Source organism: Calonectris borealis, chromosome 1, assembly GCF_964195595.1.
Source record: "Calonectris borealis chromosome 1, bCalBor7.hap1.2, whole genome shotgun sequence".
NCBI classification, from domain to species: domain Eukaryota; kingdom Metazoa; phylum Chordata; class Aves; order Procellariiformes; family Procellariidae; genus Calonectris; species Calonectris borealis.
This window is the reverse complement of record NC_134312.1, coordinates 21,177,736-21,191,852: the sequence shown is the minus strand read 5'-3', so window position 1 is coordinate 21,191,852 and position 14,117 is coordinate 21,177,736. Positions and strand designations below refer to the sequence as shown.

Sequence of the window (14,117 nt, the reverse complement as noted above, 5' to 3'; positions counted from 1 at the left end):
GGTAACTTCAGAGCTTTATTTTCAAGCTAATTCATCTTGACTCTGGTTGGCTTATTAAATAAGAAACAATGAATGTGTTTGAGAAAGTGTGACTTATTTAATAGGTTATAAAAATGGATTTTGAGTAAAAATAATGGGGAAGATACTTGTATATCTGGTATTAAAAGCCACATTGATTGATGTCTGAGGGGTGATTTTCCTTAAAAATCCAGAGGATGGAAGTGCATTCTCATGTTTAAATATGTCCTTTTTACAAAATGGATATAGGAATATGGTGTACATACAATTTCTTTTTTCCCTTTCTTTTCTGTCTTCTGTTTATTTTGCATGTACAGGGCAAAGAAGCTTAAAACAGAAATTAATGTTAGATATTTCTGTAAGGTTCATCATGAGTATTCTGTGCATCCTCTAAGGGTTTCGGTCCATAATGATTATATATGTGATAATGCAGTTATGAAGATCACAATTCATGTGTTTTTATTTTTCAGTACTTCTGAGTTTCACCAGTTACGTGAACTTAAATTAGATTTTTTTGGTGGCAGTTAGAGGGTGTTGCGTCTTGTAAGTGCCATACAAAAACATGATTTTCAGAATGCGTTGTCTGAAGAACTGTCTCCTGGCAGGTTTTTATTCAGTAGTCAAGTCACAGAGTGCACAAAAATGAGTAGATAAATACTGAGATTTCTTTTATTACAGATAAAAACGTGATTTTTGATTAATACTTTATCTTCTGCTGATGTGAATTTAGCCTTTTGAGATTAGATTGCAAAATCATGTGTGGTATGCTTATGACTACTACAAAAAAAGCATAGAAAAATATTTTGAATAATTTTAAGGAAAAGTCATGACAGTATTATGTATAGAAAGTGGCAGAAGTAAATCTATGCATGTGATTTTTCTTGGAAGACTAAGGAGGTTTTCCAGTATGACAGGGTGGGGGTTTTTTGATTGTTTTGTTTTTTTCCTTATCCAAAGGTTTGGAAGATCACGAACTTAATTGTTAGAATAGGAATGAAGTAACTTGTTGTAACTAACAAAGAATTAACTGAAATAACATGGCATTTTCTTAACTCTTAAGTTCTACTTTCCTGTCCAAGAAAAATTTTACAAGCTGTTTGCTCAAGTAGAAAAATAGATGCTTGGTTTCACAGTCATGTGAATCAAGAAAAAGTGCTTCCTACATGTTCAGTCAAAATAGAATATTATTTAAATACCAATAAATGTGGAATAAAGAATAGGAACTGGGAGAGACTTTCAGGCTTCAGAAGGTGTATCAGTAGATATACTGTTGGATTCTCAGCGTAGCAGAGAAAGGCAAATTCAAAGCTAGAATTTTAAAACAGACAGACAAAAAGGAATAACTGTAAAGATTATTAAACACTGAGATTAGTAAGGAAGCGATTCGGGAACGGGAGATTCCGTCTTCAAATCTTCAATACAAAAGCTGGAAAGTAGTTATAATTAGGAAAGTGTATTTGTCACATGGGATTCTCCAGACTTGTGTTGCACAGAAGTTTAAATGAAGTCATTGTCAGTCTTTTCAGGATTTGATATGTACCCTGTTCGGCATATAGCTGACTTCCTCTAGTTACAGAAGAAACCTTATCCTTATCCTTTTTCAAAAGGAAATAAAGACATGCAAATGGACTCCAATTTTTACATAGTTATTCATCTACCTGTGTTGTCTTTAAAGCTGATCAAAAGGGTTCGTTTGTGGTTTTTCTTTTTTTAGTTAAGAAATCATATAGTAACTTGAACTTTTTATTGAGGGAGGGGATAACATACAGACACAGCAACAACTGTCTCTCTCCACTGTTTTTTTTAAAAAAAAAAAAGGTACATTGAAAGGCAAGTTTTACAAACACTGTTTGATAGGCAGCTGCTGCCAAAGGTTCTGTGTGGGTAGAGTAGGGTTTCATCTGTCCAAGCAGGCTGTGTCATCCTCGAAAGCTGAAGTTTTTGGATATGGAGCTAGGAAGAATAGTTGGCAAGGCCCCAGAATTAGTTCCAATTCCCAAAATAGACACTTTCATAGCTTTTTATTCTTGTTTTCTGCTAATTCTGTGCTAGTTAGTGTCAGTAGAATTACTATAATTGTCTGTAGGTAGTTTTTGTGTCTTTCCTGCTTCCTGTGAGCCTCGGTATGTTTTGTGGAACTTCACTGAACAAGGCTTGAAAATTCAAATGTTCTTGAAACTCAGTTTACTTTGTTACAATTTGTGCAATTTAGATTTTTTTTTTATGTTTTATTCTGACAGGTTTTAGAAACATATCTGCAGTCTTTGTGTTGGAAAATAGGGGTATTTTGTTTGTCCAGTAAAGTGGAACATCATTTGATTGTTTATGGGTATTACCATAGGTCAAGAGAAACTGGTATTTTAGTGATAGTAAATACAATTTTACACAGTATAATTTAATTTGGCTAGTCTTTTGCGTGTACCTTTAATACAGCTATGTTGGATAAAGGAAGAGTCAAAATAACAAATTGATTAAACTGGAAGTTCAGGACAAGTATAGTAATTAAAATACTAGGTTTAGTTCATGTTTAAAAATTGATTGGTTTTAGTGGGTATTTGATCTTTCTTAATCTTACAGATTTTCATATTAAGTTCCTTCTGCCTGAGTTACTATAGTAATACTGGCAAAATCACATACTTAAGGAAATTTTCTCTCCAGTTTGTAGTTCAAAAACTTGGGAATGGAGAGATGCTATAGAAGTCTTCATGTATTATAATACTAAAATGATATCTGTGGGGTTAAAAAGCATGTATGGTCTGTAGAGCAGTTAGTGATGATTAATATCTCTCGTTGGCTTTCTTACTTTAAACTGCCACATAGTTAGTCACCAAAAATACTGTTTTCACTTTTTCTTGTAACCAGTTGCTGTAGTTGCCACAGTGACGTGACTGAAACTGGGAGAGGAGGGCAGTAGGAAGAAGAAAGCTGTGAGATTGCTAACATGACAAGAACACATGTCTTATGTTGATGAAAATTATTTTATGCATTTATCTAAAAGATGAGGAAACATAGGACTGAGTGTGAAAGAATTTCTCTGAATGCTTTGACCAGTGCATTAAGAGTATCACCCTTTGCAGGGTAGATTATCCATCAAATGTCTCTGTGTGAGGAGAGGATTAGTGTAGATCAGCTGATAAATTACAGTTTCTCATCAAAGCTGTTGTATATTAACTTTCATTTTAAATTAAATTATTTCAGTCTCTCTTACCCTTTCAAAACAAACCAGTTTCCTCTCCTCATCCTTCTGTTGCTTTTGTAAATGCAGTGTATTTTTAATGCCATAATTTACACTTCAGCCTAAACTATGGTTTCAGGCTGGGAACTGCAGGTGCTATTTGAAAGGTTCAGTTGAAAGGGGACCTTTCCCTTTTTAAAGACAAGCAGGGAATTGTACGATACCTCTGCCTCATGTTTGTAGTGCATGTCACAGTGTTTTACAGTTGGATACAAGTGGGGCTGGGGAAGGGAAGTAGTACTGGTTTTCTCAGTTGCCTGTGGCACAAATAAAACAGTTTTGAAAAGTGTTTTGACATCTGTGTAGTCTTGGAATGTAGCCCAAAAAAAAGGAAAAAAACAAGAGGGAGTATGACTGGTGCCAAAATATCGAAACGCTGCGGTGGTCATCAGCATGAAACCTAGTGCTTCTTTTATGGGACCAGTTATATAACAGCAGCTACTGAATTTCATGGGAACACAGCCACCTTTTTAAGAATTTTAAAGTTCTTCTTTCAATGTACTTTATTTTTAATAACTGATAAGTGGAGGGGAAAACAACATACTGTGAGCCACACTGAGCTGTTCTTAAGGCGTCAGAACAGTGGTTCAGGCTGCAGCAAGTTACAGTGTAAGAACTGTTCTGCTCTGGGTTTAGCTTAATTGCGTTAATTGTTTAAATGTTTTGAGAGAAAAGTGTTTGGCACTTAACATGGTCCATTTCAGGATGCTCCTTGGGAAATTTGTCTTAACAAATTCTCTGTTCCATGCGGAACCTGGACAGCAAGAATACTGCTCGTCTCCCTGCTTGCTTTCTGTAGTCACTATACTTGTGGCTTTTTTTCCCCCCCCGACGTATCTCAAGTCAGTTGTGATAGGAAGACACTAACTCTGGTAGTATCTTCCAGATGTATGTTCCTACATTCTTTTCTTTGTGAGAAAGAGTCTTTGTGAGACTACTATTTGTCTTCAATAGTAGTCTTGTGCTTACTTGGCAATCTTAACAGAGATCTAAAAAATTATTAAGTAATGAGATTGCTCATTGCAATGAGATTGGTCTGTTTTTTCTGAAGAGAAAGCACAGGTTCAATTGATACACTTGTGTTTAATGTGCGTTTTAAATACCTGGTATTTTTTTTCTCCCAGTACTTAATTATGCTTGACTTGCCATTAGAAAATAAAACACTACAGAAAGCTGTTCTTTCCTGATATTCTTATACATGGAAAAAGTTCTAGAGTGGACCGATACCTTAGCAAAAAAATACCTTGACTGAGGTGTTTTATGCAGTTCTAGGAGGTGACCTAAGTTCTGCAAGCCTTGCCTCTGCGTGGGGGATTTGTCAGTGTAGTGTAGCAGTTAATCCTGTCTTGTGCAAGTCAGATCCTGGATTGCAAAACTATAAAGTCTTCAAACAGCTCTCCCTTACCTACCTCAAATATATACCTTTATTTTTTTTAACTCTTCAGTAATTTCTTGTGAAGTACATCTCTCTATTGGAAAAAAAGGAAGTGGAATGTGCAGCAAGCTCCTTTAAGATCTCAAAGAATTTAAAAATTCTAGTTTGAAAATTTAGTTTCAACATTTACAAATTTAGTTCAAGCTCAGGTAGCAGAAAGGAACTTGCTCAAGGCTGGTACATACTTATGTGCCTTATTTCATGCTTGTGTTCGGCTTCACTGCAGTTGAATGTATCTTTGTGAGTGAGACCCTCTTTCCCAATACAGTAGCACTCTCAAGGTGGGAGCTTCAAAATTAATAATCCGTCTGTGTTACTTCTAGGGTTCTACAGTAGTGGACGAATCATGTCTTATTTCCCCAAAATGGTTGTATTGTCTGTCAAAATTTAAAGCATTTTGGACAGTAAAAATCTACCTGGGAGTATCTGACTAAGCAAAAAGATGGTCAAAGACTTGTGCTATAGTTAGTGCGTTCTTAGGATCTAACAGCAGATCAACATCCTCGTTGTATCAGTAAGATCATAGTGTAGAGGCTCTGTAGATACCTGCCATGTGAAGAGCCTCTGACCTCTGTATTTTGAGAAATTAAGGGGTGATTGGTGCTATATTGTCGCTACAGAAGTCTGGTGTCTAAATGAAATATGAACAGCCAGTATTTAGTTTTATTTGAAGGGAAGGCAGAGAGGAGTAGATTCCTACTTCTTGTTAGGTAGTTTCTGCACTCCAAATTACCTTCTGTTTATTTGCATTTTTAAAGTTGGAGAATATCTTCTGTGAACATCTTTCCTAAGCTTATTCTAGCACTTTACTATTATAATTATCTATGAATAGAATGGTTCGTTATGTGGATGGGCAAATGTACTTAAAGCTGTAATTAAAGATGTTTGCTTAGTCTTGCCACATCTGATGGGCATGAAGCCAAGGCGCCTTTCTTCATGTTAAGTTACAATTCTCTGATCTTTCCAAATAGGTGTATATTTGGCTCTGCTTTTTTTGACTCAGTTCAGCAGGTTTTGCTCTTTCCAAGAGAGAGATGTGAAAATAATTATTTGATTGTGATTTCATTCTATGATTAATTGTATTTCTGTTGTGTTTGAAGTTTAATATGGTCACATCAAGGCCTGTTCTGCATTGAGTAAATCTTTGTGGAGCCTGCCTCTGCCCTTCAGTGAAAGACTTACAAGACAGTCCTAAGTCCATCTGCAGACTTTCTAAGGTTTAAGTTAAGCTAAAATTTTTCAAGAATGCCTAACTGGCTTAGTTATTAATTGAAAAACAATGTCACTGAAGAACCGAAGGACACAATGGCACTGTATTTTGAAGAAAACCTGTGTTTGCTCTGCCTTTACCCTCTGATGACTGAAAGCTCTGTAGCTACAGTTAGCATAGCACTGAGGAGACCTATTGCACCTTACCTCCTACGCAGCCCAGAAAAAACAACCAGGGATAGTTGACCTTCGGTGAACTCAGGGTAGACTCACTTGTATGTCTGTCTGAAAAATATCAATCACGTTTCTCAGCTATTCTTAAAAATCATTTTAACCAAGATTTACTTATAGCTTTACATTTTGTTTAGGTATTTGACTACTTTTCTTCTACCACTTATCTGAGAAACTGCTTTATTCCTAATATTAAAAGGGAAAAAGCAGAAGAATACTAATATGTGTACATGTTCCTGATTTTTATTTAAACGTCTACAAATCAGGTACTTCTTGAATTGAATTTTGCCTATATAGGTATTAAATTTTTTCGGAGAATCTCTGATAAACCTACTACTATCCATTGTAGAGTTTTTCTATGGGTAGTAATACACTGAGTGAATTAGATTTCTGTTCAGTGATATTATCCCTTCTGTAACTGTCTTACGTCCAGCTCAGGGAAATCCTTTTCTCTCTCTCCAACTCACCACTGCCCCCAAACAAATGAACAATCCCCCTAACAATACAGGTGGTTGGTGCCTTGGGGCATCTTGTGTTAATTTTGCAAGGGCTGCCATCAGTGACAAAAATTTCATACAAAGACTAAACTTTTTCATTCTACAACCATCAACTTTTTTTTTTATATTTTTGCCATGATTTCAAGATACTGTAGGCACAGAGAGTTGAAGATCTGTTTCAGATAAACTTTTTTTTGAGAGGTTAGTGTCGTGTGTGAGACTTGGACATTTTAATGTGTCATTTAAAAAACAGTAGTCAAGTTTGTTGCTTGTGATATTCATATAGCACTTTCTTAGAGTATTTTTAAACAGAGTATATGTAAACAGTATTTGCATCTGTTAAAAACAAGTTTGGAGGAAATACTATTTATTTAATCAAGATATTTTGCTTAACTGTTTGTATCGTCTTCATTTGCATCTTTCCTGTGAGGATATTTTCATCATATGTGTGGGGTAAAATAATAAGTGTTCTTCTGTTTTACATTTTTTGTTTGCTTTTTTTAACAAAAATTTAATATTAGTAGATGAGTAATATAAGGTTTTTGTTTCATGTTTTATGTAAAAAGTTTGAAGATGTATAGTCTTTAAAATAAACTACTAATTCTGTGAAGATGGCAACAAATGATCTGAAAACTTTTGTAGGGATTTAGAGCTTTATTTCTGATTTTATTTTCAATAGGAAAATTATTCTGAAATGCACATAAAGCTTTATTCTCAGCCCTAATCTGGGATTGCTCTTGAGATAATGATCATGAAAAAAATATATGCTCTTTAGCTTTATAAAGTGCCTTAACGTATTTGGTAGAAACCACAGTGTCAAGCAGCTGTATGTGATTGTAACTTGCTGCTCAGAAATAATTGTACTGAAAGGGATGTCATTGAAAGAAATTAGTAATGGTGATCACTGCTGTTATGTTATACATTCATATATATGATATTTAAATTCCATAGACAAATATGTTTTATGCTTTGCTGTGAAAAATACAATATCAGTTTTTCCATATTTTAGATTAAATAAGATTATGAATCAGGTGGCCATTCAGCGGAAGAAGCAGTTTGTTGAACGAGTGCACAGTTACTGGTTGCTTAAAAGACTGTCTAGGAATGGTGTTCCTCTGTTGAGAAGGCTGCAGTCCAGTTTACAGTCACAAAGAAACACACAACAGGTATGTGACACACTTTTTACTTATAAGAAGAAATCAGAAAATCTCTATTTTACTGAGTAAAAAATTAACCAGGAAACACAGCATGGAGTAAAGACTTTCTCTTATTCAGCACTCAGTAAATTCTTTACCTTACTCTTAAGTAATACAACCTGTATTGGAAATCAGGCATTATCTAATGCTTTTTAATTTGTGAGATATGAAAAAATGCATATATTTTTATGGGTTCTTCTTTTGTTTTGCTTAAATGTTTCACAAAAATACTGTCACCAAAACTATCCTAATACCATTATTTGTTGACTAGTATTGTGTCTTTTTTGGAACTAATTCCTCGATGTGCTATGAGTTAGTAAGATAAAAACTAAATTTTATTTTAAATTCATCAAAAGATGCAAAGCAATTGTCGTCTTTGGCACTTATAACTGAGAAAAACAGATTTTTGCAGAGTAAAGGTTAGACATGCTAGTTTACAGTTTTCAAATTCAGATCCTTATTGCCCACCTTGTTCAGTAATAACAGAACAAAGAGTAAGTTGTTGATGAAGTTCAAAGACCTATTTCAACTTTTAGTTTCACTTTTGACATAGTTAAGTGGGATTGTAGACAAGCATAAAGTTATGCTGATACTTTGTTCAAGGAAAACTCATTTTATCTAAAATCCATCTAGGTTGGTTAAAGTTGTACACATTTACCAGTCAGAACTGCTGAAAAACAGAAAAACAGTCACTCCAGATGTGTATCAGATTCAGAAAATGGTACTCTTCTGCTTCCCATTTTTGTAATATTAACAGCTCTTCAGTGACATTAGAGATTTTGGCAGGTCTTTTATTGTTTTGATTTCAAGTTACTGGGTGGCTTCGAAAATAATAAAACTTCTTTTCTGAATTCTGTATACGGATCCGTGTGCGTAGACCTTGAAAGGCTGTGAAGCATCATGACGTGGAAATTCTTACTGCATCCCAGTTACCTTTTTTAATTGAACTGAAAATGTAGTTGGCTGTGTTCTTTCCATTCTCCAGGTGTTTGACTTCCAGTGGAATTGTTCCTGTAAAATAGCCTCTGGAACTTAAGAATGCATTTTATAATCATTTACTTGTATTAAATTGAGATTTTTTTTATTCCCTTTAAAGCTTAACTATTATTTTTGTTTGAATTGTGTTGCTATTTGCTGATTAAGTCATTAATTGATGTAGTCATAAAAATACCATGGTCAACACTGCTTCCTAATAATTTGATCTGTTGGTTTTGTGTGTGTTTCTTTTCTTAGCTTTTCATGAAAAAAAGTAATTAATAATTCTCAGAACAGTTGAGGTTGGAAGGGCCCTCTGGAGGTCATCTGGTCCAACCCCACTGCTCAAGCAGGGCCACCTACAGCCAGTTGCCCAGGACCAGTTGTCCAGACGGCTTTTGAATATCTCCAAGGGTGGAGATTCCATAACCTCCCTGGGCAACCTGTGCCAGTGCTCGGTCACCCTCATGGTAAAAAAAAAAAAAAAAAAAAAAAAAAAAGTGTTTTCTGATGTTCAGAGGAACTCTCCTGTTTTTCACTTTGTGCCCATTGCCTCTGATCCTGTCACTGGGCACCACTGAAAAGAGCCTGGCTTGGTCATCTTAGCACCCTCCCTTCAGGTGTTTATTTTTCAGGTATATATACACATTGATGAGATTCCTCTCTGAGCCTTTTCTTCTCCAGGCTGAACAGTCCCAGCTGTCTCAGCCTTTCATCATAGCTGAGATGCTCAGATTCCTTTTAGGTGGAATTTAGGTGGATTCCTTTTAGGTGGAATTAACTTTGAATATAAATTGGCCACTTGTTTATCTTTCTTTCATTCGTTCTTTATTACTCTATTTTAATACTATTTTTTGGGTTGTAACTTCTCTAAAATATTTTGTATTCTACTTTTAATCTTTGATTAATCTTTTAATTCTGTATGAGAAATTTCTGTTCTGGAAAGTGGTGGCTGGCAGTTACCTAATAATAGCTGAAATTAATTTGTTCAGATAGTAGACTTTTTTTAAATGAGCTCGAGTCCTTAAAAATAATAAAATCAAGCACATGCCAGGGCTCAAGTGGCAGTATAGACCTAGACTACAGTTAGTGTCTGAAAAAATTATACTTGCTAGTTGATAGTTAGGAAGTACTTTTCCTATTGAGATGGCATGATGAGACTGCAATATTTCTAAATATTTAAATAGTGACTACCAAAATAAAATTATTCTTATAATTGATGTTTGGTAATAATAAAATAAACCTTAGACAGGAGCTGTTTAAAATCCCTTTGCCTATTTGCACTCCTGTACAAACACTATTTCTTTCTTTTCTTTTCTGATTTCAGAACTATGCACTATTCTTAAGTAAGAAAAGAATGAAAATATTTTCTACATTAATTGGAAACTATTTATATTGGTTTATTAAAAACTGGGGCACTTCTGAGGCTCTATGCTTAAAAACTTATAATTGAAATTAACTTTGTCTCTTGAAAAGAAAAAGCAAGTTTCAAGCAAAGCTGAGTATTAAATGATTCTGTTGATGAAAAATGTGTAGGTAGTGCTTTTCTGTGAATAGCAAATGTCCTATGTATGACATTGTGTCTTCTCTGTAGCATCTTCAATATGTATTTATAATACCTATTGAAGTAGTCATAACTGCAAAGCATTTGATGCATTAGTCATCTTTGTCACTCTAAGTATAAGCCAAACCACAGTGAAGACTTTAATAAACAGCTGTAGCATAGCCATTGTGAGAACGCCTCAAAAATTTGAGATACAGGTGATTATTTTCTTCATTTCGGTCTAGATGGGAAAATTCTTTTTACCTCATTTTATGTGAGAGGTCAGAACGACAAGAAACCTGAATAGCTTTTCAGTCAATCAAAGGAACATAAACACTGGTATAATACAGATTCAGGGGAGGTATTATTATTATTATTATTATTATTACTGAAAAGAAATGTTAAGATGAGGAACCAAAACCTTGAAAATGGTTTCAAGACACCTAGTAGAAGGTGGTTTTGATCCTTCTCTAATGTTTGTTTAAATAAAAATAAGGTGTGAAATTTAAGTGTTGTTGCTGCTGTAGTGAGGTTGGTTTAAAACCACTGTTTGGAGAAACAAAGTAGAAGGTGCTGGTGACTAAAGTAATATCTGAACTTGTGTAAGAACACAAGTTGCAACCACAAAATAGTTTTGACCGATTGGCATACAAGCGCCAGCAGAGGTCTAATAAAACTAATTGTATTGATCAAGATCCAATTCCATCACTGTAATTCTATTTTTGTTTGACTCATGTTAAGTTGCAGCCCCTGTAGGGAGTGAGGCTGTCTCCGTGTATTCACATCCAGCCTAAGGAGTGAACTGTTGGTACACCAGCAGTATTCCTGCTAGTATGCAGAGACTGGTAACATGCTCACGGTGGGAGATGGAGCTGAAGACCAGTTCTCAGTTGATGCATGTTCTGTGTGCAGACTTAGAAGTGTTTCCCTCTTCCCTCAGTATTAATAAATGTGTCAGTTTTAGCTTTTCTAGATAATATTTGGTGTTCAGCAAGAACTAAGTCCATTAGAAGATACCACAGAGTTTCTTTCTAAATTTTTCTTGTGTCATCAGCCAGAAGAAACTTTCTGGCTTTGTTATAGAAAGAAAGATTTGGAAGAGCTCTTTACCAGAAGTTAATAGAAACTTTCCTTGTCAGAAAGCTTTTGAAAACTAAAAATTTTGAAAGGAACTCTTTTTATCCAAGTTTTTACTTGTTGGATATGAGTGCATCATGCTCTTCTGCAGCATGCCTGGATTTTTTAGTCTAATTAAGGTATATGTTGTATGTCAGGTAATAAATAGGTTAGGGTAAAGGGGGTTTATCTTAGCTATTATGACTGTGTCTGCCAACATTACTTTGCATAGAAGTGTCAAAAATTTGGAGGCTTGCTATTAATCCCCAAGCCGGAGTGACATTCAAGAAAGGAATGTATGTGTGCACAAAAGAAAGCAAACAAGGTGCTCTTGATAGTTTGGGTCACATCTGCAGATTTACACCTACCTGCCTATTTTATGGAATGAAATTGGTCAAACAATTGACTCAACTAAAAGAAATTTTTTTTTTTTTTTTAAAAAAAAAAAAGATGCAACCGCACCTTCAGATTTAGCCAAGCACTCGAGTCTCTAATGAACTACCCCAAGACCTGGTGTACAAAGAAACATTTTTTTTTCTTGCTGTATTTAAGTTTCCTGACCCACCCTAAAACTAGTGTGGTTTTGTTGACTTAGCTTTCAGCAGGGTCAGTTCCCCAGTTTCATGAACTATGCAATTACATAGGGCAAAAGAGCAGACTCTGAATGGCTGCAAGCAAAGGGAGGGCAAGCCTTCCATTTTTAGCAATAACCACAACTTAATTTTGGTCCTGAAAAACAATAAAACTATGAAAAACATTGTATAGCTATGTCAGTTAACAGTTAAGTTGCTTTTCCACACATAGGATCTGTACTTGGAGATGAACTGGTGTAGAAGAACCGCAATTAGTGGCAGTGTAGACTTTCTAATTCAGTGAGTCTCAGAATTTTAAGGAATTGAAAATGTGCATATTAATATTAGTTCTGTTAAAATTTACTTTGAACTATTCTGACCCTCAACACTTATGTGTCTAAGTCAAGACCTAACTCCTTAAAAGAAATTATAATTGTCAGTAGTAATAGTCATTAGGAAAGGGAACTAGAAGTTTCTAGCTACAATTTTCAGTCTTTTTTTGTGTGGTTTTTTTTTTTAAAAGAGGAACAAACTGTTGTTTCCAGATTGCTATATTGTAATATAGAGATAGTTGACAGTTAAGGATTTTCAACTTCAGTGAAGTCAGAGATTTGTATAAAACTAACTTAATAGCTTCCACAGGTAATTGCCTTTACTTTTACACAGTGTATAAAGCAACAAAATACGATGCAGATCATAGAATCATAGCACTCATAAATCTATTAGATATTTTTTTAAACTGCCAGTTTTTGCAATTCTATTTTTAGAACCTTCTGTCTCAAAAATTGCATAAGCTTCCTTTAGAGGACCTATGGTGTTTCTAAATTATCCTTCTGTTAAGGAGGTTTTTGCTATGAGTGTAACAATTCGTAATGTACGTTACTGTTCATCTGCTTAGCCAGTTTTCTTTATTCCTCTGTCTTCTGTTTTTTATAACTTAAGGAATTTATTGTTTGTTTGTTTTATTTAAAAAAAAAACATGACAATTACTTATCAAGTGTATATTGCATTATGCTAGTTACAGGCAAGCATGCAAAGCTTTCGATCTCTTTCTGAGATTCTTTTATAAAATATTCATTTTAAATGTAATGATTTTCTCAAGCAGATGTTTCTTTTGTGTACTTGGTACTAATATCAGGACTTCTGGTGAATTATCAATATCATTTGAATACCAGAGGTAGTATTCGAATATCCTTCCTTTTCTTATGAAAAACAGTAAAAACAAAGAAGAAGGGTTCTGTTTTCAGTATGTACAAATCAAACCAAATACTGCAAGTGTTTAAACACTACTTCTTCCTAAAAATGTGTGAATTAAATTCTTTCATCCATTCATTGAAAGGTTGTATTACTGGACTACCCATTTGCAGCACCATTTGAAGTTACTATGTTATTTAATAAACTTTTTCATTTCCTGTCCTCAGAAGTCATAATGATTTTGTTCTGTTACAAGTGTGTCCTCATTCTGCTGGGTGCGGGGGAGGTGGACTGTGTTGAGCACAAGAATTTGTTTCTACCAGGCTTGAGTTTCTGAAGAAGCTGATGATGTTCACCTGGTTTGGATTTTAATGTGAAAATACCGAATCTTATTTTGCAGCTTGTTATGCTGCTAGGTTTCTGTTTGCTATATTGTTTTTTCTGATGTAAATAGCCTTCACCATAGGATTGCTTTCTAGTTTATAGATTTTGTTTTCAGCTAGATGGTTGAGAAACTCTAGAAGATACCCTGACCAGAGGTTTTCTTTTGTTGCAGTATGAAGCTTATGACCAAGTGCTGTAACCATAAGACAGTAGTTTCTCCTTTCCTATGAATTCGTTCTGTAATTGCGTAACACTAGCTTATAAAAAGAGGTTAGCGTTTTTCATTTCATGAAACCCTTTTGATTCTTTTCTTAGAGAGAAGATGATGAAGAAATGCAAGCCTTAAAAGAAAAATTAAAGTACTGGCAAAGGCTGCGCCATGATCTTGAAAGAGCGCGTTTGTTGATTGAACTTATTCGTAAGCGTGAAAAATTAAAAAGAGAACAGGTAAATGGAGTACCTTTTAATTTGGTGAAACTTTTCTGAAGGAAAGATAATTTCAGTTTTTGCAA

The 14,117-nt window shown here is 34.7% G+C and overlaps 1 protein-coding gene across 8 annotated transcripts in view; it reads left to right on the top strand.

Annotated features, from left to right (window-relative positions):
• Positions 1-14,117, top strand: part of BRD1 (bromodomain containing 1) — a 64,582-nt gene that overhangs the window by 12,030 nt on the left and 38,435 nt on the right. For 7 of the 8 annotated variants that reach the window (XM_075146223.1, XM_075146213.1, XM_075146204.1 and 4 more), the window contains 2 exons: positions 7,635-7,791; positions 13,921-14,052. In XM_075146223.1, coding sequence (XP_075002324.1) covers positions 7,635-7,791; positions 13,921-14,052 — 289 coding nt within the window. The remainder of the gene's footprint in view (positions 1-7,634; positions 7,792-13,920; positions 14,053-14,117) is intronic. The other variant, XM_075146256.1, reaches the window with a different exon arrangement.